The sequence below is a fragment of the Pan troglodytes genome, chromosome 10 (assembly GCF_028858775.2).
Source record: "Pan troglodytes isolate AG18354 chromosome 10, NHGRI_mPanTro3-v2.0_pri, whole genome shotgun sequence".
Classification (NCBI taxonomy): domain Eukaryota; kingdom Metazoa; phylum Chordata; class Mammalia; order Primates; family Hominidae; genus Pan; species Pan troglodytes.
Genome location: NC_072408.2, coordinates 102,786,563 through 102,810,027, shown reverse-complemented (window position 1 = coordinate 102,810,027; position 23,465 = coordinate 102,786,563). Strand labels below are relative to the sequence as shown.

The 23,465-nt window shown below is 41.3% G+C and overlaps 1 protein-coding gene across 1 annotated transcript; it reads right to left on the bottom strand.

Annotated features, from left to right (window-relative positions):
* Positions 1-465: 465 nt before the first annotated feature.
* On the bottom strand, positions 466-23,459 carry AMDHD1 (amidohydrolase domain containing 1). Its single transcript, XM_522499.8, has 9 exons — positions 22,937-23,459; positions 16,278-16,384; positions 14,129-14,193; positions 12,068-12,345; positions 8,416-8,641; positions 6,560-6,684; positions 3,271-3,364; positions 2,542-2,702; positions 466-1,292 (listed from the first exon to the last, which is right to left on the bottom strand). Exons 1-9 carry the CDS (start codon positions 23,071-23,073, stop codon positions 1,205-1,207), a joined length of 1,281 nt encoding a protein of 426 aa, XP_522499.6. The 5' UTR covers positions 23,074-23,459; the 3' UTR covers positions 466-1,204.
* Between the last annotated feature and the right edge of the window lie 6 nt (positions 23,460-23,465).

The window sequence follows — 23,465 nt, the reverse complement described above, 5'->3', positions numbered from 1 at the left end:
GGGGGGCTGAAGGGCTCCTCAAATGCCACCAAAGTGGGAGCCCAGGCAGAGGAGGTGCCGAGAGCAAGCGAGGGCTCTGAGGACTGCCAGCATGCTGTCACCTCTCATGATGACAACAATGTGCAATGTTACCCTTAACCTTCCAGTGAGGGGCATTTTGAGTTGCTTTATATTGACTACAGCAAAGCCTCATTCATTCAGGCTCTATTAAACTGAAATTAGTGATCACTTGGAGAGTTAATCTTTACTTCTCAAATCATTTCTTACCAAGTTTGGTAATGCAGTTGTGATTATAAAGATGATCGAAACACTTAAAAAGATTTCAAATCAACTTACATGGCTTTTAAAAACACCCATTTATATGTAAATAATTATCAACTCTTTACAAATAATTTTGTAATTTCCTAAAAACTCTAATAGACAACGCTGCTGATCTACTTCCAGGCTGAAAGGAAACAACAACAATAAGAGCGACAGCAAACATTTATTGAGAGCTGTAAAATGTGTTTCACCCAATTGTAATGTAAAGAATCAAAAATTTCCAAAAAAATTACATGATTGTAGTTGGTAAAAATGCACCCATTTCAGGAAGGCCCCTGTGCCTGTGTATAAATGATGTGTCTTGAACGCTGCTGGGAAGCTCTATTGCTGAGATTGAGAAGACCTTAGAAACAGAAGGACACTCTTCATCAGAGGACATTAATTCATTTGACAAGCATCTAGAAAATGAACTACTTGGGGAAAGGAAATACTATTTGCTTAACAGAAGGCTATATTTTAGCTTCATTGGGGCGTATCACTTAGATTTCTTTCGATCCCTCAATGTTCACTAAATATAGTTTAAAAACCAAGATGTGAAATACAGACACAAAATGGAAATTTTAAGCCAAGCCTACTTTTCCCCACAAAGGCATTTTTGTGATACCCCACCATATTAATCTACAGAATATTTGTAACCAATATTTGTGAACTAATTGGATGTTTTGTGATTTTAATCACAATAGGTTTACCTGTTTATATGTCAAATGCATGTGTTAAATGAAAATAAATCTATCCCTTGGGTTTTTTGAGTGACTTAAAAAGACATTGAAGTACATTTAGGTTTAAGTGATATAATTCTTGTAAATATTAAGGTGTTTTAACTTTTAATATAACTATATTGACTTATTTCATATAGTCAAAAAGTCTTCTCTTTTCAAATCTATCATGTTTTATAGATGAGTTTTCCTTTAGCTATAACATATTCAATTAATTCATGATGGCCTCCGAACTGGTAAATCAAATGCTCCCATCTAGAAAAAAAAAAAAAAAAACAACAAATATTACTTCAATGTGTGCAAGTAAAAATTATTACTTTATCAATAAATGCTAATTTTAAAATGCATTCCCTACACATTTATTTACACCCAGTCAATGGTATTTGGGCTTTCTAAAAAACAGTATATAACTAACTGGTCTATGGTAAATCAAACATTGTTTAATAATATCATTTAAGTACTTGATCTTAAAATATTTGCTTCATTAAATGATACATAAATGTCACCATCAGCATTATATTCAATACAGGGAGTGGTTTCTGATCATGGAGAGAATTTTAAAGCAGGTGTCTCTGGAGGACTTGAGGTCCAAGGGCTGCAATGGGCTCGTAAGAGTCAAGTAGCCATAGGATTTACAACTTGTAGGTCTAGAACAGTAAAACCCTGATATGGTTTGCTGCTATGTGCCCACCCAAATCTCATTTTGAATTGTAGCTTCCATAATTCCCACATTGTGGGAGGGACACAGTGGGAGGTAATTGAATCATGGGAGTGGGTCTTTCCCATGCTGTTCTCATGATAGTGAATAAATCTCACACGCTTTGATGTTTTTATGAATGGGAGTTCCCCTGCACACGCTCTCTTGCCTGCTGCCATTTAAGACATGACATTGCTCCTCCTTTGCTTTCCGCCATGATTGTGAGGCCTCCCCAGCCATGTAGAAGTGTGAGCCAATTAAATCTCTTTCCTTTATAAATTACCCAGTCTTGGTATGTCTTTATTAGCAGTGTGATAACAGACTAATATCACACTGGAGGCCCAGGTGGCAACAGACTATGGGTGGGTGAGTGATAAGTCACCAGGAACAGGAAAACTAAGTTTAAGCTTTTGGGATCCAGTCGGCATGAGAAATCAGAGAGGGAATGAATCAGAACCAAGGTGAGAAGCCAGAGTTGGGAGCAAGTTGAAAATCAGAAGCCGAGCAGAAAAACACAAACACATGCCAGAGGGCACAACCCGGCCAAAGTCCAGGTAAACAGAGCAGAAATCTGGAAATCTACGAAAGATACCAGACAGATGAAGAGATCTTGAAAACTTGGTCTACCCTGTTGTTTAGGGTCTGTCAGTAGATTTGCTCTTTGGAAAGGGATCAGGATAGAGGGGACTGGATAGTGTCTGAGTCCAGACAGAGTCTGACATTAATAATTAGTGGAAAAGGGATTTAGGCCTTATCTGCATACTTCAGTGGGCATAATATAAAAGAGCTAAGTTGAAGCACACTCACTGGGATGAATTGATGATAATGAGATCTCCCTGTTTGCCAACTTCCAACGATCCGTGTGTGTGAGACTTTCCCAGTGCATAAGCTGCATTGATGGTGGCAGCGGCCAAGGCCTCAGTCATGGACATTCTCATGTTTACACAGGCCAGATGCATGACCATTGGCTAAGGCAGGAAGAGAAAAGTGTTGGAGGAAAGTGACATATGGCAACTGCAATTTAAAACATTTCTCAACACAGCACAACAAATAGAGGCAGTTAAAGGTATAGGAGGAATTGGCTCAGTTGCAATGGGAAAAATCTCAGTTTATACATAAAGATTCTTAGACTTTGGAAAAGATTACTTTATTATAGGGATTGCGTATTTAATATTTATTGACAACTTTTCAAGATCACTTACTGCACACAATGAAGTTCACTTCCACACTTACTAAGACCTCTTGGAGTTTATGCTATTCTCTGGAGAAAGGAAATGGGTTACTGTAAAACTACAATACTCAAAGCTGAATCAGAAAATAATGCATGTAGAAGCTTCTCTCCTCTCTCTATGCCTGCAGGCATTTATGTGGGACAGAAAAATCCAATTACACTGCTGTCTACCCCTTTTTTTCTTGTTTCACAGAAAAATATTTTTAGATTTTTTATACTGTTTTAGAAGCTAGTGAAATATTTTTAAATTATTTATATGCTTGGTAGATACTCTGCTCAGAAAGGCACATGAAAAAAATAATTACCATTGAAAAGCAATATGCATTGGGGTTGAAATCACTTCCCAGAGCAACTATTACTCCTTCATCTAACATCTTCCTGGCTCGAGGTTGTTTCAGTCTAAGGGGAAGAAAAAAATATGTCAGTCTCTAGAATGTGAACTTTTGTAGAATAGCTGTTCAGAACAGAAGAGAACTTGAGACAGTCAACGCCTTCATATTCTGGAAGAAGAAGCAGAAACTCAAGATTAAATGATTAGTGGTAGAGTTACATATATAATCCCAGGACTCCTGATTTTTATCATTCTGCTTTTGCAGTTACTTAGATATGACTAACATTTAATTAATGATTGTTTATCTCATCCATCTTTTTACATATTAAGGCATTCTTGCAAAGGGAGGAAAATATAACTTACAAATGGTTTTGGAATTTAATAAGCTTTTTGGTGACTCCCAAATTAAATAATAAATGCGGTTACACTATGCTTTTTTTTTTTTTTTTTTTTTGAGATGGAATCTCTGTCTCTTGCCCAGGCTGGAGTGCAGTGGCATGATCTCGGCTCACTCCAACTTCTACCTCCTGGGTTCAAGCAATTCTCCTGCCTCAGCCTCCCGAGTAGTTGGGACTACAGGCACCCGCCACCACGCCCAGCTAATTTTTGTATTTTTAGTAGAGATGGGGTTTCACCATGGTGGCCAGGCTGGTCTCAAACTCCTGACCTCAGGTGATCCACCCACCTTGGCCTCCCAAAGTGCTGGGATTACAGGCATGAGCCACTGTGCCCAGCCACAATATGCTATTTTTATTAGTTTCCATTTTGCAATTTCCTATTCACATCTCTCCCTTTGCCCTCTTTTTTTTTTTTTTTTTTTTGCCTCAAACATCTCTGTAGGTCCTTTAAAATCTTGAAGGCCCAAGAATTTAGTGTGTAAAATGTTTATATTTCTTCCTGGATTAGGCATCCCCTTGACCTCCCTGGTGAAATATTCTTTATTCTTTAGGACATATCTCAAAAGTGTTACATCAAAAATAAACAAAGCCTAAAAGCTCGTTAAAGCAATGAGGACAGATTTAATTTGGGAATAACTGCTGCAATAAAGAAAGAGTCCAGCAGAGATAATTCTCGCCCTAGAGTCACTCCCAGTCTGTGATCAATCATTTGTAGGACACTTAAAATGTTTTTCAACAACGTATGAGAGGAGGTGAGTGAAGCAGAGACAGAGAGTGAGGAAAGGGTACAGCTTCAAATGTCCCTGCAAGTCATTTGAATGGCCCTCCCCGCCTTCCATAAATACTTAGGGGTAAAAGAGGAAAAAGTGAGGCTGTAAAAGTATTAGGGCGCTCCATAAAAACCAAGGTGAATATTTCCTGAATACATTTAAATATTACATGCAAATATACATAAAATACATGATTAAAGCAAGCCCTTAAGTAGCATAAGGCAATGGTTATTCTGGAAATGAGAGTCAAGAGAGGGTTCAGGGGAGAGCAGGGGGCCCTGCTGGTCTCTCCTGATGCAGAGATCAGAAAAATACAGAAACGAGAAGCCAGAAAGCAGAGTGTGGCCTTCACTTCGACTGCCCCTGTGGTCCTAAACAGGAGGCTAAACCTGTCTGTGGCAATGGCAGATGACAGCTTCCGCTGGTATAGGAACAAAGTTCAGACTTTTAATGCTGAATTGCCCTCCAGTACCACAAAGTCTTAGGCTTTTGCTCCATGTCAAGAGATTCAAGACTAGTTAAAGAAAGGCCTTTTTTTTTTTTTAAGATAGAATCTCACTCACTCTGTTGCCCAGGCTGAAGTGCAGAGGTATGATCTTGGCTCCCTGCAACCTCTCCCTCCTGGGTTCAAGCAATTCTCCTGCCTCAGCCTCCCGAGTAGTTGGGACTACAGGCGTGCGCCACCATGCCCAGCTAAATTTGTATTTTAATAGAGACGGGGTTCCACCATGTTGGCCAGTCTGGTCTTGAACTCTTGGCCTCAAGTGATCTGCCCACCTCGGCTTCCCAAAAGTACTGGGATTACAGGCGTGAGCCACTATGCCCAGCCGAAGAAAGCCTTTTCTTTCCAAAAAAATAAAAAACAAAAAACTTATTTCTTGGGTGGTGGAGACAAATATTGATTGATGACTTAGACTGATGACACTTGAAATGCATAAGACATTGGTCATACCAAGAACCGTTATTGATATTTCCTGATTATAGTCTACATTGTGTTTACTCTTTAAGAGAATAGTAATAATAATAAAAATGTATAATATCATACATGTGCATATAAAATCATAGTAGATTTGAGAAAAGCACTGAAGTATTCCTTTCTTCGCCCTTCTAAAAGTTACTCGGAGCCTGGTCTTACCTAACCTCAGTACAATTCATGTCTTGGGCTGGATAATTCTTTGTTTTGGGTAGCTGTTCTGTGCAATGAGGACTGTTTAGCAGCAACCCTGGCCTCTACCCACTAGATGCCGGTAGCATCCCCTAGTTGTGACAACTAGAAATGTCTCGAGATATTGCCAAATGTCCCCTGAGGGAAAAAATTACCCTGGGGTTGAGAACCACTGTCTTAACTGCAGAATCACTCCCCATGAAAAAGACCACATGTCCTAGCTACACAGAAAGCACCTAGTCCTAAGAGAAGATAAACTTCCTCTTGACTGCTGGCCTCCCAGACCACAAACTTGGATATCATATAAGTAAGTGGTACAATGGGAAGTGTCAGAAGACCTCAGATCTCATATTGGTTAGAATCAGAGCAACAGTAATAACAGATGAACTAAGTATATTCAATTCATAGCATACAGCAAAATATCTGGGGAGATTTTACAAAATATATGTCTCCTCTTTCCTCCCACCCCCAGGATTCATAAAGATTTATGACAATTATGGTACCCACTAACATCCCTTTAGAAAACAGCTCATGCAGATTCTGAATACTGCTAAATATCTTTAACATCTTATGCATATATTTAAAAGTATAGCACCTATTTCATTATTCACTAATTATAAAAGTAATGCATAGTAATTCTTTTTAATTGGAAAATTCCAAAATCCATGAAAAAAAAGAAAAAGAAAAAGAAAGCACCATCTTCCTCAATAATCCTGCCACTCAAAGGCAATCTGGGTCTAAGTTCCTTCCTCAGAGAAATTCGTTTACGAACATCAGTCCAGGGTTGGCATCTTCATTAGCTGAGTTTTCTTCATCTGCATTTTTAAGGGATTTGTAAGGGCAATGAAATAATGTCTGGGCACTTTGGACATCTGTGTCTTCACAGCTTGTACTTGCAGCTCTTGGGTCTGGGGTGAGAAACGACCTTACCTCAGCATGTAGGCTGTGGTGGGCAGAAGGATGGCAGAGCACCTGGCCGTTGCCATAGCAACGATGCCTTCATCACTCACTTCTTCCAGGTGGCTGATTGCCTGCGCTCCCAGTTCAGCCCCAAGCTAAGGAGAATGGGCAGAGAGGGAAAGATTTAACAAATAGCAACAACGAATCCATGAAGTTCCATTAAATTGTTTTGTTTGTTTGTTATTTTTAAGACGAAGTCTTGCTCTGTAGCCAGGCTGGGTGCAGTAGTGCAATCTCAGCTCACTGCAACCTCCGCCTCCTGGGTTCAAGCAATTCTCCCGCCTCAGCCTCCCGAGCAGCTAGGGCCACAGGTGTGTGCCACCATGCCCAGCTAACTTTTGTATTTTTAGTAGAGATGGGGTTTCACCATGTTGGCCAGGATAGTCTGGATCTCTTGACCTCGTGATCCGCCTGCCTCGGACTCCCAAAGTGCTAGGATTACAGGCGTGAGCCACCGAGCGTGGCCTAAATTGTTTTTCCCATAAAGAGAAACAGCGTTTTATTATTAAGATTTCTTGCCAACCAACTGTTGTAAGCCCAATCCCCCAAATGGGTGAAGGGTTTGTAATGGGCACTCATTTGAAAATTAGCTAGTGGGCTACTTCAAAAACTATTCTTAAACACAAATCCTTCAGACATTTTCTGAAACAGAAAACTTTATGAATCTTATGGATCAGAGGTGAGATAAGGGGATCTAGAGCTATTTGGGAGAATTGGGAGGAATTGGTGTTTGCATGAAATGCGGTAGGTGAGGGAGAGGCAGCAGTCAAAATGATATCCAAGATTTTGACTTAAGCAACAGACAGGTGATGGCGTCATTTACTGAAGCAGAAAATGGGACAAGACTTGGAAGCAATACGAAGAGATCAAGCTGGATATAAGCCAGTTAAGAGGCATGCAGGTGGGGTATCTATGTCTGTATTTATGCCCCAAGGGCTTGTTTATTTAGGTCTCAGGCTTTAGAGGAGAGAAGCCTAGACTCATGATTGTAGGGACTTTGTCTTACTGCTAAATTCTCAATGCCTAAAACAGTGCCTGGCACACAGTATTCATTCAAATATTTGCTGAAAGGATGAATAAGTGAATTAATTTGAGCAAAGGTATATGGATTTGAAAATCATCTTGTGGCTATTTTTGGTGTGCTCCACTAAAATGATTTGGATGCTGCCACAGAAAGATCTGAAAAGGTACAAGTGAAATTAATATACTGTGCTAGTGTGGCTTTGTGTGCCAAGCAAAATACTTTAGAAATTTAGTAAAAGAGATCACTGAGGTAATTCTTTTTCTTTTCTTTCCTTTTTTTTTGAGATGGAGTCTTGCTCTGTCCCCCAGGCTGGAGTGCAGTGGCATGATCTCGGCTCACTGCAACCTGTGCCTCCCAGTTCAAGCAATTCTCCTGCCTCAGCCTCCCGAGTAGCTGGGATTACAGGCGCGTGCCACCACGCTAATTTTTTGTATTTTTAGTAGATATGGGGTTTCACCGTGTTAGCCAGGCTGGTCTCAATCTCCTGACCTCGTGATCAACCCACCTTGGCCTCCCAAAGTGCTGGGATTACAGGCGTGAGCTACCGCGCCCAGCCAATTCTTTTGCTATTAATACTAATATCACCAGTGGATGATAATGAAAATAAATCATCAGCAAAAAAGTAAGTTTTTAATAGAGGTCAGGGTTTTCAAGTCTCAACCAGACCAATCTGTACATTGTTCAAACAAATTTCCCCATTCAATATCTTTTCAGAGGGCTTTGAAGAAACTAATTAAGTTTCCCATAGCATGAATGTGCAAGAATGAATGTTGACGAGGGAAAAACTAAAAGTCAACCACACCTCAGCAGCCTTCATCGGGTGGAGTTCATCCCCATGGAAGTTAATCTGTAACCCTATAGCTTTTCCACGTTGAAGAATCCTTCTGGTGGAATCGAGATCAAAGACACCTTTCTCACAAAATACGTCTATATTGTCCACGTGTATTTCCCCATTTCTGCCAAGTTCCTTCAGCTTTGGGAGGTGGTTATTGATGATGTCATCAGCAGCTTCAGTAGCAGTTTTTCCTCTGGGGAAGAAAATGAGATTGCCATGGGCAAATATTAAAAACAAAACACAAAAAGACAGGGTAATCTGGCACTTGAAGAACCTGAGGAGCAGTAGAGGTAAATGACTTCAAGCCTCAGAAAGGTAGAGAAAGACTCAAAGCTGCAACTATGGGCTCTTAAATATTGGGCCATGTCTACATAGTGGAGGTATTGACAAGACTTCTGTATGCACTGACCCTATGCACAGAGACTCAAATGGTTTATCCATTCTGGCATACCTGTGTTAACTTTGGGGATGCCAGCAAGACTACCTGGCTGAAAAGCTTAATTTGGCCGGGCACAGTGACTCATGCCTGTAATCCCAGCACTTTGGGAGGCCGAGATGGGCAGATCACTTGAGGTCAGGAGTTTGAGACCAGCCTGGCCAAAATGGCAAAACCTCGTCTCTACTAAAAATACAAAAATTATCCGGGCATGGTGGCATGCACCTGTAATCCCAGTTACTCAGGAGGCTGAGGCAAGAGAATTGCTTGAGCCAGGGAGGCGGAGGTTGCAGTGAGCCGAGATCGCACCACTGCACTCCAGCCTGGGTGACAGAGCAAGACTCCGCCTCAAAAAAAAAAAAAAAAAAAAAAAGCATAATCTTCCTGTCAAGGACACTCAGAGGGCATCCTGGATACTCCCCCTGATGACCCACCTGTGGTCCCCTTACCTGACCCCAGCTATCACCCTGCCTTTTTCTTCCTCCACAATGTTTCCTGAAGCACCTGCCTTAGCTTTCTGTCTCACTATCTGGGGATATGGGGGAGGAGGATAGTAGGAGGCTCTGAAATTCTCTCTAAAATTCTGGTGGAGTTGGGCATGGTACCTCATGCCTATAATCCCAGCAACTGGGGAGGCTGAGGCAAGAGGATTGCTTGAGCCCAGAAGTGTGAGGCTGCAGTGAGCTATGATTGCACCACTGCACTCCAGCATGGGCAGCAGAGCAAGACCCTGTCTCTAAAAAAAAATTAACAATAAGAAGAGTAGATAAAATAAAGTTCTGCAGTAGTTATATGTTAGAAAAGCCTGGGCTTTTAGAGTCTGGTAGACACAGAGCTCTACCACATGGTGGCCACGTAACTTAGGAGATACTCTTTAGCTGTTATTTGAGCTCAGGCTTTACCAATGGGAATCCAGATGCAGACCTCAGAGGCTCATTGGCAGATGGAGAAAATTTCTGTGAAACTTCAGCCCTATATTTGGCACACAGAAGGCTCTCACTCAGCAAAACCATTTGGGTAGGTGGGTAGAGGTGGACTATGAGAGACAGGCACTTACGCAAGTTATTTCTTTTTCTTTTTTTCTTCTTTTTTGAGACAGAGTTTTGCTCTTGTTGCCCAGGCTGGAGTGCAATGGCATGATCTCGGCTCACCGCAACTTCCACCTCCCGGGTTCAAGTGATTCTCTTGCCTCAGCCTCCCGAGTAGCTGGGATTACAGGCATGTGCCACCACGCCCAGCTAATTTTGTATTTTTAGTAGAGACAGGCTTTCTCCATGTTGATCAAGCTGGTCTCAAACTTCTGACCTCAGGTGATCCACCTGCCTCGGCCTCCCAAAGTGCTGGGATTACAGGCATGAGCCACCGTGCCCTGCCTGCGCAAGTTATTTTTAATTCTCAAGACAATCATATAGAATAGGGTGGCATTTAGCTCTGTTTCACAGATGAGTAATTCATGTTCAGAAAAGTTAAGTCATGACCTCAAAATCACCCAGCTGGAAGTAGCCAAGCTGGATTCAAACCCAGGTCTGGCATCACTTCAAACTGAGACTTTTCCACCATGCCACACTATCCTTTCTACTGCAAAAGAAAACAGACTATTATACACTTTATATTCTGTTTGAAAAAAAAATCTACTGTTTTCTATAGAGAATGTCTCAAGAGTCTCAGTGAAATTTTAAGCTTTAATAATTTCAGAAATATAAATGCTAAAAACTTACAACAAAGATCACTGGAAATATTAAATATTTATGTCTTTTCTACACAACTAGTTTTGTTAATTTTGAATAATAAATTTTAATGTTCCTTTTTTAGTTCCTCTGATTGAAGATAACATGAAGTTAATTTTTATTGATATTAAATATTTATATTTTTCCATTAAAAAGTGACTATAGCTAATAGTAATGTATTGTTTTCCTAAAAATTGTTAAAAAATAGATTATAAGTGTTCTCACCACAAAAAGTGATAAGTATGTAAAGTAATGCATATATTAATTAGTTCAATTTAGCCATTTCACAAGGTATACATATTTTAAAACAACATGCTCTACATGATAAATATATTATTTGTCAATTAAAAAATATATATATTTTTTGAGATAGAGTTTTGCTCTGTCGCCCAGGCTGGAGTACAGTGGCACAATCTCGGCTCACTGCAACCTCCGCCTCCTGGGCTTAAGCGATTCTCGTGCCTCAGCCTCCTGAGTAGCTGGGATTACAGGCATGGGCCACCAAGCCTGGCTAATTTTTGTATTTTTAGTAGAGATGGGGTTTCACCATGTTGGCCAGGTTGGTCTCAAACTCCTGAGCTCAAGCGATCCACCTGCCTTGGCCTCCCAAAGTGCTGGGATTACAGGTGTGAGCCACTGTGCCTGGCCTAAAAACGGAATTTATATTCCGAAGTTTACAAAATCAGATAAATGTAAAAGAAATTTAAACAATTAAATTTTTAAATAATGATTGTAAGTCTGTAGTATTATATTTATCTATCTAAGTTATCAATGTTTAAGACCACAGTAAGACTTTGGAGGCACCTTATGCATGTTCAAGTCCTGGATTTCTTTTAGATAGTTCAATTGGCTGTTGGAACCATGAGCCTTCCTATTTAGAAATTCCAGGACCAAAAGGAACTCTGGACAAATAAAATGCAAGTGCAGAAAGGAACAGAGTTCTCTACAGTAAGGCCATGTAGGAGGAACATTTAGATAAAGGGGAAGGCTAAAAATCATTTACAACAACAAAACAAACATGTTTGCTGTTAAGAAAGCAAGCAGATGAACAAAAGCGAACCCCTTTGAGTCACCTAGACCACAAGGTTTGAGCTACCTCCTAAAGAGTGTTACTATTAATTTCTAAAGTGCTTTTAGAAATGCTAATTAATTATCATGGGAAATTATTCAAATTAATATGTGTAATTTTAAGCGACCTACACGGAGCCATTTCTTTGTCTTAACCCAAAGAGCTTGAAACATCTCTTCTATCATAATTAAAGGACTAGCAGACTGATGAGGCTAAGGGATCGCCTTCCTAAAACCGAGTCTGCGGGATGAGTGGCCATTAGAATCAGGTCTTTCCAAAGACTTCTATCCATCTCCCTGCAAGAGCTAAAGTGCTAATGCACCTCCACCCCCGGGGTTCGTTTTCAATGCTCTGAGTTAAACCCGGGTCCCCACTGGCTGAGATTACTTAGGCACTGAATGAGCCCCGCAGTAGGTAGCCGAGATGCCGATGTCCAGCTCCCGCCGGGCGCGCTCAATCACGCGCAGCATCTTGAGCTCGGTCTCCAGGTCGAGGCCATATCCACTCTTGCACTCCACCAGCGTGGTGCCAGCCCTCATCATGCACTGGAGCCGTTGCTGCAAGGAGCGGAACAGCTCCTCCTCTGAGGCTTGGCGCGTGCGCTCCACGGTAAAGTGGATCCCTCCTCCGGCCTGGTGAATTTCCATGTAGGTGGCTCCTGCCAACTGAACACACGCCTCACCCTTAGGCCAGCACATGCCAGGAAGTTGCAGGGAGGTCTGAAGAATCTACTTCCAGGGGCAATATTATATAATGATTAAGAAGCCATATGGCATGGGCACCAACCCATCAGATTAGAAAGGTGCTGGGATACACAGTCCTGGAAGCCCCTAGTCTGCCAGACACTGGATTGTGGGGAGCTCCGAAGGGGTCCTGGGAAGAGGCTGGAGTGGTAGAGATGGGAGATGTGGTGGGTGGCCTGTTGGGATCTTAGGGCAGTGAGGCCTGGCGTGGTGGCTCACGCCTGTAATCCCAACACTTTGGGAGGCCTAGGTGGGCAGATCACGAGGTCAGGAGTTCAAGAACAGCCTGACCAATATGGTGAAACCCCATCTCTACTAAAAATACAAAAATTAGCGGGGGCATGGTGGCACAAGCCTGACCAATATGGTGAAACCCCATCTCTACTAAAAATACAAAAATTAGCGGGGGCATGGTGGCACACGCCTGTAGCCCCAGCTACTCTGAAGGCTGAGACAGGAGAATCGCTTGAACCTGGGAGGCGGAGGTTGCAGGGAGCTGAGATCGCACCACTGCACTCCAGCCTGGGTGACAGAGTGAGACTCTATCTCAAAAAACAAACAAACAAACAAAACAAAACAAAACAAAACTGGCATAGGAGTATTGCAATATTTTAACAAGTCAATCAACCCGCAATGTGTACTTGCTAAGTATCAGCCCTCCCTCCATCCCTCAGCTTGTTTGAGAAAACAAAGCTTAGGCAATTCAGGAGTTGCAGGGAACCCCATTGCAATTATTCAGATCTCCACTAAAGCGGCCCCAGGAAGTTTTCTTGTCTCAATATTTGGCCATCCGAGTTTGGAGCTTGATCTTTGTCACTCAAAGAGGCTCTTTCTTGGGTCCCACTGGGCTCCAGTTACTCTGGGCAGCAAGGAGTGTGGTGCAGAGAAAGGATGCAGGCCTGGGGTCTCCTGGCCAGAGTTTTCATCTGGGTTCTGCCATCCTCCAGCTGGTGACCCTAGTCAACACTCTTCCCTTCTCTAGACCCAGCTTTCTCCATCTACATAATGAGAGGATTGGACTGTAAATCTCTTTCTCCATCTATACAATGAGAGGATTGGACTGCTTTTGGCTCTGAAATTCTGTGATTTAATAAAACAATCTTAAAAACATCTCCAGTTTGTTGAAGAAGGTACATGATAGCTGAAGAAAAGAATTTTTTTTTTCTTTTCCTGAAATAAGCCAGTTTAGCTGCTAGGAGGCACATCTTTTTTTTTCTTTTTTAAAAAACACATGTGAAAATCTCTCCAACCAGGGATTTAGGAGTTGGTTACAGCTAATATAGGACTAACACAGATTACATTTTGTGATTCTTAATAAGTCTCAGTTTATAACAGAAAAATTAAGGTATTTTATTTTTGTGATTAGTAACATATTTTTCCAAGCTTTACTCCAATGAATGGCAATTTTCAAACTATTCCTTGGAGCCCTTTCAAAGGCTACTAGAGATAGCAATTTGGAATGGGAATGTGGGGAAGGAAAGACGGGGAGACATTAGTGGGCAGGAATAGCCCTGTGTATAATACAATGATTTGGGGCAGTTATAAGTAAGTTTTGTTGTCATTTGTTTCCCATACCCAAGCAAGTAAAAATATCCATTAAAAAATACGTTGACATATGTTGCAAAGCTTGATAGCCTACTAACTCTTCAGCAAAAGACTTCATATTTGTGCTTTATTTTGATTTGACATGATTTGTTGCAGTTACCTTCATTGCAAATTCGTGAACTCTTTCACCAGCCCATACTGGATGTGTGTGTGCATCCACCAAACCTGTAATCAATAAATCAAGTTATCTTACAATTAAGAAATAGAGAGCACTTAGACAGCAGGCAAACAGCAGCACTACATCCTGCTGCTCTGGGGAAAGCGTGATGGTGGCCATCCATTTTGGAGGAGCATGAAAGGAAGAATTTGTCTGTCTGGTTCCCTTGATAGAGAGAAAAGAAGACTGCCCTGTTGTATGGTTGGTCTAGAAAGCTCTAATGAAGGAGGTGATGCAACATGATTAAAATATCCCTTACAGAAATACAGCTCCTTTTGCTCAGTAAGTCCATGCTCACCAAATAAGCTTTTATTTTATTTTATTTTATTTTATTTATTTATTTTTGAGAAAGGTTCTCACTCTGTCACCCAAGCTGGAGTGCAGTGGCACACTCACAGCTCCTTACGGCCTTGACCTCCCAGGCTCAAGCAATCCTCCCACCTCAGCCTCCCTAGTAGCTGGGACTATAGGCATGCACCACCACACAGGCTAAAATTTGCCATGTTGCCCAGGTTGGTCTTGAACTCCTGGGCTTAAACGATCTGCCTGCCTCAGCCTCCAATGATCTGCCTGACTCAGCCTCCCAAAGTGCTGGGATTACAAGCATCAGCCACTACTCCTGGCCCAAATAAGCTTTGAAATTAGGTTGTCAAGCCCCCTAGTTGGCAAAACCATGAACCTTATCACAAGGAATAATCTGGATATGAAAACATAATACTACAATCCCCTCCCCCTGCAACTCTGAGAAGGGAAAATGTGAAATCAGAAAGATTAATCTATTTTCAAGAAAGAAATGTATTTTAATTAAGGAGAAACTGTAAAGCAATCACTTGAAACTTTTGTTTATCCAGGTACAATTCAGTAAAGTGTGTCTTTCCAAAATGTTTTAGATACCTTATGGATTAAATGACTCATTATTGGCTCTGACTGGATTAAAATCAAAAGCCCCTACTCAGATTGCTTTCTGCTATATTCCTCTTTTTCATAACATTTCACCCTGACTTTGTCTCCTGACCCTCAAGAATCATAAGGAAGGCCAGGTGTGGTGGCTCATGCCTATAATACCAGCACTTTGGGAGACCGAGATCAGCAGATCACTTGAGATCAGGAGTTCGAGACCAGCCTGACCAACATGGTGAAACCCTGTTGCTACTAAAAATACAAAAATTAGCCAGGCATGATGGTGCATGCCTGTAATCCACCTACTTAGGAGACTGAGGCAAAAGAATTGCTTGAACCTGGGAGGTGGAGGTTGCAGTGAGCCAAGATCACACCACTGCACTCCAGCCTTGGTGACACAGTGAGACTGTCTCAAAATAAACAAACAAATGAAAACCCATCAGGTAGAAGCTCTGTCAGATGTGTACAATAAATATTTAAAAGTATAAAAATTTTATATAAAAAAATATAAATATGAAGCCCTTTTGTTTGTGTAGAACTGAAAGTTTGTGAAACTTGTTTTGGATGATTATATGAAGCCATACAACATAATGTAGGAGATGATGGTTAATAAACTGATTCTGTTGTCAATCATTAAAGATACAAGTGAACTGCAGTGAAAGCTCTAGGATTTTTGTTTTTCTTTTTCTGCCCAGAGCTGGATCCTTTGTTTCACATCCTATACAAATTTAGAGTATTTCTAGTATTAGAGACAGCAGCTGCCTTGTTAGCCTCTCCTGTGCCATGGATTAATAAGGTTCTTTTGACTGTTTTTGAACCTAAACACAACACAGCTGGTTTCTATTCAGCATGTGAGTGGGAAGAAGTGGAGTTGAATGAATGGCCTTGATTCCTAGGTTGTCTGTTTCCTGTTTAGGAACCTTGGGTAACATATTTCACCCTTAGCCTTCAATTTTCTAATCTGTAAAGTTTAGATAATGATACCTCCCACACAGGGCAGTTATAAGGATTCAAGGTGAAACCATGTTTGAAAGCAGCTAGACATTCAATAATAGAAATTCAATACATGGAACGATGATTTTTTTAAAATATTATTTTGAGACTTTAAAATAAGCTGTTACTCTTCCTCTTTACATTTCAGGAGCAACTGTTAAAGCTACTTGTAGACCTTTACTGAAAAAGAGGTAAATACCTGGTAGAATACATTTCCCAGAGCAGTCAATTATTTCTTCAAAAGTTTCTCCAGAAAACTGTCTTTGAATAACATCAGCAGGACCAATAGCTTTTATAAATCCATCTCTGAAGAAAAATCAAGAAATAGTTATTAAATTTGGGGAAATCTTGTGAGAAATCTGATGAGTGACTTAAAATATGTTTTCAGATTCTTTGGTGTTAATTAGTCAACATTTACTGTGTGTCTATCTTGAACCTGAGTCTGGAAAAACGTCTCTAGCCACATTCAAGGCAACCATAAAAGACCCAGATTAGCCAAAGCCTCCTCAGCAAAATGAACAAAACTGGAGGAATCACATTACCTGACTTCAAATTATACTACAGAACTATAGTAACCAAAAGAGCATGGTACTGGCATAAAAAACAGACACATAGACCAGTGGAACAGAATAGTGAACCCAGAAATAAGTCCATACATCTACAGTGAGCTCATTTTCAGCAAAGATGCCAAGAACGTACATCAGGGAAAAGACAGTCTCTTCAATAAATGGTGCTGGGGAAACTGGCTATCCATATGCAAAAGAATGAAATCAAATCTAAATGGGTTAAAGACTGAAATCTAAGACCTTAAACTATGAAACTACTCAAAGAAGACCTTGGGAAAACTCTCCAGGACATTGGTTCAGGCAACAATTTCTTGAGGGATACCCCACAAGAACAGGCAACCAAGCCAAAAATGGACAAATGGGATCACTTCAAGTTAAAAGGCTTCTGTACAGCAAAGAAAATAATCAACAATGTGACGAGACAACCCACAGAATGGGAGAAAATAATTTGCACACTATCTAATTGACAAGGGATTAAAAACCAGAATATATAAGGAGCTCAAACAGCTCAATAGGAAAAAACCTAATAATCTGATTAAGAAATGGACAAAAGATCTGAATAGACATTTTTCAAAAGAAGAGATACAAATGGCAAACAGGTATATGAAAAGGTGCTCAACATCAATGATCATCAGAGAAATGCAAACAAAACCACAATGAGAGATCATCTTACCCCAGTTAAAATGGCTTTTATCCAAAAGACAGGCAATAAAAAATGCTGGCAAGAATGTGGAGAAAGAGGAACCCTTGTACACTGTTAGAAATGTAAATTAGTACAGCCACTATGGAGAGTATGAAAGTTCCTCAAAAACTAAAAATAGAGCTACCATATGATCCAGCAATCCCACTGGTAGATCTATATGCAAAAGAAAGGAAGTCAGTATGTTAAAGAGATGTCTGCATCCCATGTTAATTGCAGCACTATTCACAATAGCCAAGATTTGGAAGTACACTAAGTGCCCACCCACAAATGAATGGATAAAGAAAATGTAATACATACACACAATGGAGTACTATTCAGCCATAAAAAAGAGTGAGATTCTGTCATTTGCAACAACATGGATAGAACTGGAGGATATTATGTTAAGTGAAATAAGCCAGGCACAGAAAGACAAACTTGGCATATTCTCATTCATTTGTGGGAGCTAAAAATGAAAACAATTGAGCTTATGGAGATAGAGAGTAAAATGATGGTTACCAAAAGCTGGGAAGAATAGAAGGGGAGAGGAGAAAAATGGGGATTGTTAATGGCTAGAAAAATATGGTTAGATACAGTGAATAAGACCCAGTATTTGATATCACAACCGGGTGACTACAATCAGCAATAATATGTTGCACATTTTAGAATAACTGAGGGAGTACGATTGGAATGTTTGTAACACCAAGAAATGATGAATGCTTGAGATGATGGAAACCCCATTTACCCTGATATAATTATTACACATTGTACGACTGTTTAAAATAACTCATGTACCCCATATATATGTACCCATGAAAATTTACAATTAAAAAAACTTTAAACGTCAAATATATGTAGCAGACAATTGCCATTTGTTCCCCAAGATCAATGTTCCCTTTTTTTACACTAGTAGAGCCCTAAATTTTAGCTGGACACATGATGACCCAAAATACAGACTACATTTCCCCGCCTCCCACTAGCCAGATGTGGCTATGAGACTAAGGTCTAGCCAGTAGGATTGTCTTCTCTTCCTATTCTTACTGGCTGGAATGCAGACACCATAACTAGAGATGGGGTGGCCATCTTGGGTCATGGAGTGAGTGTAAGAAAGTGGGCCATGCATGGGAGAGCAAGGCAGCAGGGGCCTGGCTCCTGAGGACCCCATGGAGTACTGCAATCAACTAGCCCTGCATTCGTATGTCTGGATTTTCACATAGGAGAGAAATATACTTCCATCTTGTTTCAGCCACTATTAATTTAGGTCTTGGTCACTTACAACAAATTCGTGTTTCCAACATGGAGATTCAGGGCTATAAACCTGAGAGCTGGAATGTGTTGTGAAAAGCAGTTAGGATAAGGGATTCAGAACTGGGACAGAAGTGGTTGGGGTAACCTAACAAAATGTAAGACTGGAAGAGCAGAAGAAACTGGATGGAAAGAGAAGATGTTATGATAGGAAAAGAAATAATGATTGTGGGGGATTTGGGGAGGATAAACTTAGGGTGGAATAAGAAATTAAGTCTTGAAATAGAATTTAGTATCCTGATTAATACAATTCTTCATCACTAACAGCTTTTATCTGGCCCAGTTAGATAATCTACCTAGTGTGCAGCGAATCTGGTGGTGGAAAGGACCGGCAGGATTAGAAATTGACCCTTGAATGGGAAAGAACAAAGAGAATGCTCTTATGCAAAGAGTTAATGACTGACACTGCTTTAAGAGAGGTTGTTTTAACAAAGTCAAACCTAAGAAATAAATCTCTAACATTCTCCGTCTGTGCGGGAGGTGAATTTTGAGGGCACTAGGTCCTCTTCCTGACCCCACTAATCCCATGCTTATCTACCTTTCAACAGTGTGGTTCTCTCATTCATCGGTGGATGTGCCTATGTTTGAACAAAGGCTTATGTTCCTTTGTTGAGGACATAATGAGGACAGTTATTGAAGGAAACCAACAAAAAGCATTCCCCCAAAAGTGTTTTTTTAAGGTAGTCATTAAAATTACAAAGATACATATTACTGCTATGGTGAGATTTTCACTATTTACGACTAAGTGAAAAAACCCGAATACAAAACAATATGCATAGCTTCCTTTTCTAAAGCACGCATTTTTATGTGATTCTATTTGCATAGGAAAACATCTGAAAGCAGAAGCACTAAATGTTGGTATTAGTTCACCTAATGATGGGGTTTGAGTGACTTTTTCCTTTTTGTTCATCTGTATTTTCTTTTCCTACAATGAACGTATATCACATATACTTTTTTAGGGGATACAAATAATAGGCACACGTGGTTTTATTTACTTTGTATTCTGAGAAGTTTAGGAAGAAAAATTCTGCAGAGTCTTCTGAAAGTAAAGCAAATTAGCAAGCAAGACCCTACTTTAGGAGCTAAAGTATAATTATAATGAAAACAGTAATGATGATGATTTAAGGAGGATGATGCTTCTTTGAGTGGCTCTCAGGGTGCTTTGTGAAAATTTAGAATTGGCACATACGCTGTCTCAGTTTCTAAAACCTAAAAATTGGTCTTGTTTTATAGTAGATAAATCTGACACCTCTCCCGATCCTCCCATTGGTTCAGGCACCCCTCTGTGCAGTCTCTTATAATAAGCCTGCATGCACACATCTCTCTACCTTTGTGCTTACCATATTGTATTATAATTATCTTTTCATGTGTCTTGTTTCCCAGTAGACTTTGAGCTCTTTGAGGTCAGAACCAGTCTTAGTCATTTTTGCATCCTCTACGCTGAGCACAATCTAACTACTCAGCACATATTTGTGAATGAATGAAAATGTCCTATTTTAGGTTCATTGTCCACCTGACAGTTTAATTGGCTTCTAGGAAGGAAAATATAACACCCACCAATTTTTCCTTCAACATTTTCCATTTTTGCCCCTCCTCTGAAGTGCCAAAACAAATGGTCCTTGTGTATGAATCTATATTTTAATTCCTGTTTGTTTTGTTCATTTAGACATTTTCATCTAGGTTTTAGCCTTTGGATGGGACAATTGTAAACTGGATGACAGTTTGTGCTTCTTTTCCACACCTGGGAGCCTCTTCAAGATTAACTACAATCTACACACACACACACACACACACACACACACAGAAAGAGAGAGAGAACTTAATTTAAGAATGAGATACCTTTAGAGACCTAAATGAATGAACACAATGGTGGAATTTACACCCTATGGCAGACAATCACTGAGATATTTATTTTTAGGAAGGGGGAGTTTCTGGTGTCCCTCAAACCATATTCTTTTCCAGGACTCATTTTATATATCTATAGCATATAGGGGATTAACTATTAGTTGATCTTACTGAGATTCATTCTAATCAGGACACACCATGGTATGTATATACTTGTTGAAAAAAAAAACACACCGTTAAAATCCATCTAATTCTGGGCTTTGAAATGGAACTTTCTTCCACTTCTCTGTGCTTTTAATCAGTACCCCTCTCCCTACACACACTCACACTCACAGCCTGTGTTCTTCTTGTCTACCAAAAGAAGAGCAGGATTAAGTTGTCCTTGAACACACAGGTTCTGCATAAGGGAAGTGATGTGAAAATTTAAGACAATCACCTAAATAATTCACCCTGAAAACACTTTTACCTTAAAATATTCAGATAATGAGGTGGGAGATATATATCAAAGCACCTCAAGTCACCAGATAATTATTCGAATTCTGTACTTGATTTTTGCACCAACCTAATGTATAAGACAGTGATGATAGTAAGTGAAAATAAAAACAGCACCATCCTGTACTGAGCTAATCATATTTGAATGGCAAAGTTCTCAATATTCTTGTAAATTTATTTCAATGTAATAAATCCAACAAACTCTGAGAACAATGTAGCAGACTCGAATGAAAAAGCCCCACCTTTCAGACCACAAGTCAGCTCCCTCCTTTTTCTTTCCCTACTTTTTGTGGTTTTGATGTGAACATAGAACATGTCTTAGAACCCAAGACTTCATGTTGGTGCATTAGTATCATTTTATTTATGTATTTATTTATTTTTGAGACAGAGTCTCTCTCTGTCACCCAGGCTGGAGTGCAGTGGCGAGATCTTGGCTCACTGCAACCTCCGCCTCCCGGGTTCAAGCGATTCTCTGCCTCAGCCTCCCGAGTAGCTGGGATTACAGATGTGTGCCGCCATACCCGGCCAATGTTTGTATTTTTAGTAGAGATGGGGTTTCACCATGTTGGCCAGGCTGGTCTCGAGCTCCCCACCAAGGTGATCCACCTGCCTCAGCTTCCCAAAGTGCTGGGATTGCAGGCATGAGTCACTGTGCCTGGTAGCATTGATATAATTTTTATAAGATACTCCAGTCCCAACCCAGGTACATATTTTTCAACTTTCTAAGCAAAATTTTAAATAATATTTTCATAGTAAATTGGGAATGTTTTCATCCCTTAATTAAAAATAAACCAATCAGGCTGGGCGTGGTGGTTCACGCCTGTAATCTCAGCACTGGGAGGCCAAACCAGGTGGATGGCTTGAGCCCAGGAGTTCAAGACCAGCCTGGGCAACACAGTGAGACATTGTCTTTACAAAAAATACAAAAATTAGCCTGGCTTGGTGGCGTGCACCTGTAGTCCCAGCTGCTCGTCAAGCTGAGGTGGGAGGATGGCTTGAGCCTGGGAGGTGGAGATTGCAGTTGAGCCTGGGAGGTGGAGCCAAGATCATGCCACTGCACTCCAACCTGGGCAACAGAGCTAGACCCTGTCTCAAAAAAACAAAATATAGGCTGGACGCAGTGGCTCATGCGTCTCAAAAATAAATAAATAAATAAATAAATAAATAAATAAATAAATAAAATTAAACCAACCCACAGTCCCTTAAAAGCTGGGCTCTTGCACAACCCTAAGCTGCCTCAGATAAGCCGTGGTCAGTTTGTGAGACTCATATCGTGTGCAGTTGTGGCCCCATGGCACCCTTTGGATTCAAATTCTCATCCAACTTCCCTTGCTACCCCAGGTCGCCCTCAAACTTTGTTCTTTTATTCATATCTGGCAGGAACCTCAGATGAGTAAGAGAAATATCTTGTTTTCTGATGGTCAAATCTTGATTTATTATCACTCAGGGCCATTATCGTCTAAATGTTCTCCGTGGTTCTAAAGCTTTAGTGTACGAGGTCACGGGGATGTGAAAGGTACTTTTGAAAAATTCAGGTCTCAGAACTCCAGCCCCAGTGATGCTGATTCTAAAATTCTAGGGATAGGGAGTGGGGGACACAGGTGGAATCAGAAATCTGCCGTAAGAATAAAATAACCACAGGCCACCCTGACAAAGGTGGTCTCCTGGCCTCCCTTTAAGAAGCACTGGGGAGGACCTCAACCCCTTCTGATGGTTGGACAGTGATATTTTACCAGCAGAGGCAGGACCCTGATGCGTTCCAATGGGGTGTTCCTCTCTGAGCTCTTTGGACGGAATGACAACCCCAAGCAGCAGAGCGTGTTAGCAACAAGTACCCCAAAGGCTGGCTTGCCCGTGTATCTCTGTGCAGGGACGCTTTCACGGCGTTGTTTCCCTCCAGAGTGCACAGTGAGAGGAAGAGCGGCCAGCTCCGCCCGTGGCGGTCCCCACCCTGCGCGCCCGGCCACTTACTTGCCCACCACCAGGCTGGCGCCTTCCAGCACCGCCAGGCTGCGCAGCGCATCCCGCGCCAGGAAGCGCTCGCCGCGGGCGCACACCAGCACCACTTGCTGCGCGTTCTCCAGCAGGAGGCTGTGGCCGCCTGCCATGTCGCCTCGCGCCGAGGGTCGCCGGGAGGCCACCGCGCTCGGGCCACCGGCAGGACTCAGTGGAGGACGAAAAGCCGCAGCCTGCGCTGTCCGGGGCTGGGAGGGTGGGGCGGGGGCGGGCGCTCGCAGCCGCTGCCCTTTGCTCGCCTCCCCCAACCACAGCAACGGGGCCGGTAATCGTTGCAAGAATGGCAACGAGTAATAAACCTGATGAGGAATCCTCTCTTTTTTGGTCGTCTTGTCCCGTCCCGAGTAAACGAGATGGAGACTAGTGTCCCTACTTTTCAGATAAGGAAACTTAAGCTTGGTCACCCCGAGAGATCAAAGTGAGCTGTGTGGATCACGTGGTTATGTGGAAGCGCGTCAAGGGTTGGCTGGGTGAGGGCACCCGG

Coding starts and splice junctions, on each gene's coding strand:
- AMDHD1 (XM_522499.8), bottom strand. CDS start 23,073: ATGGCAGGCGGCCACAGCCTCCTGCTGGAGAACGCGCAGCAAGTGGTG. Junction 14,194..16,277: donor TGGGAAATGTATTCTACCAG/GTATTTACCTCT, acceptor TATTGATTACAG/GTTTGGTGGATGCACACACA. Junction 3,365..6,559: donor ACCACAGCCTACATGCTGAG/GTAAGGTCGTTT, acceptor TCTTCCCCTTAG/ACTGAAACAACCTCGAGCCA.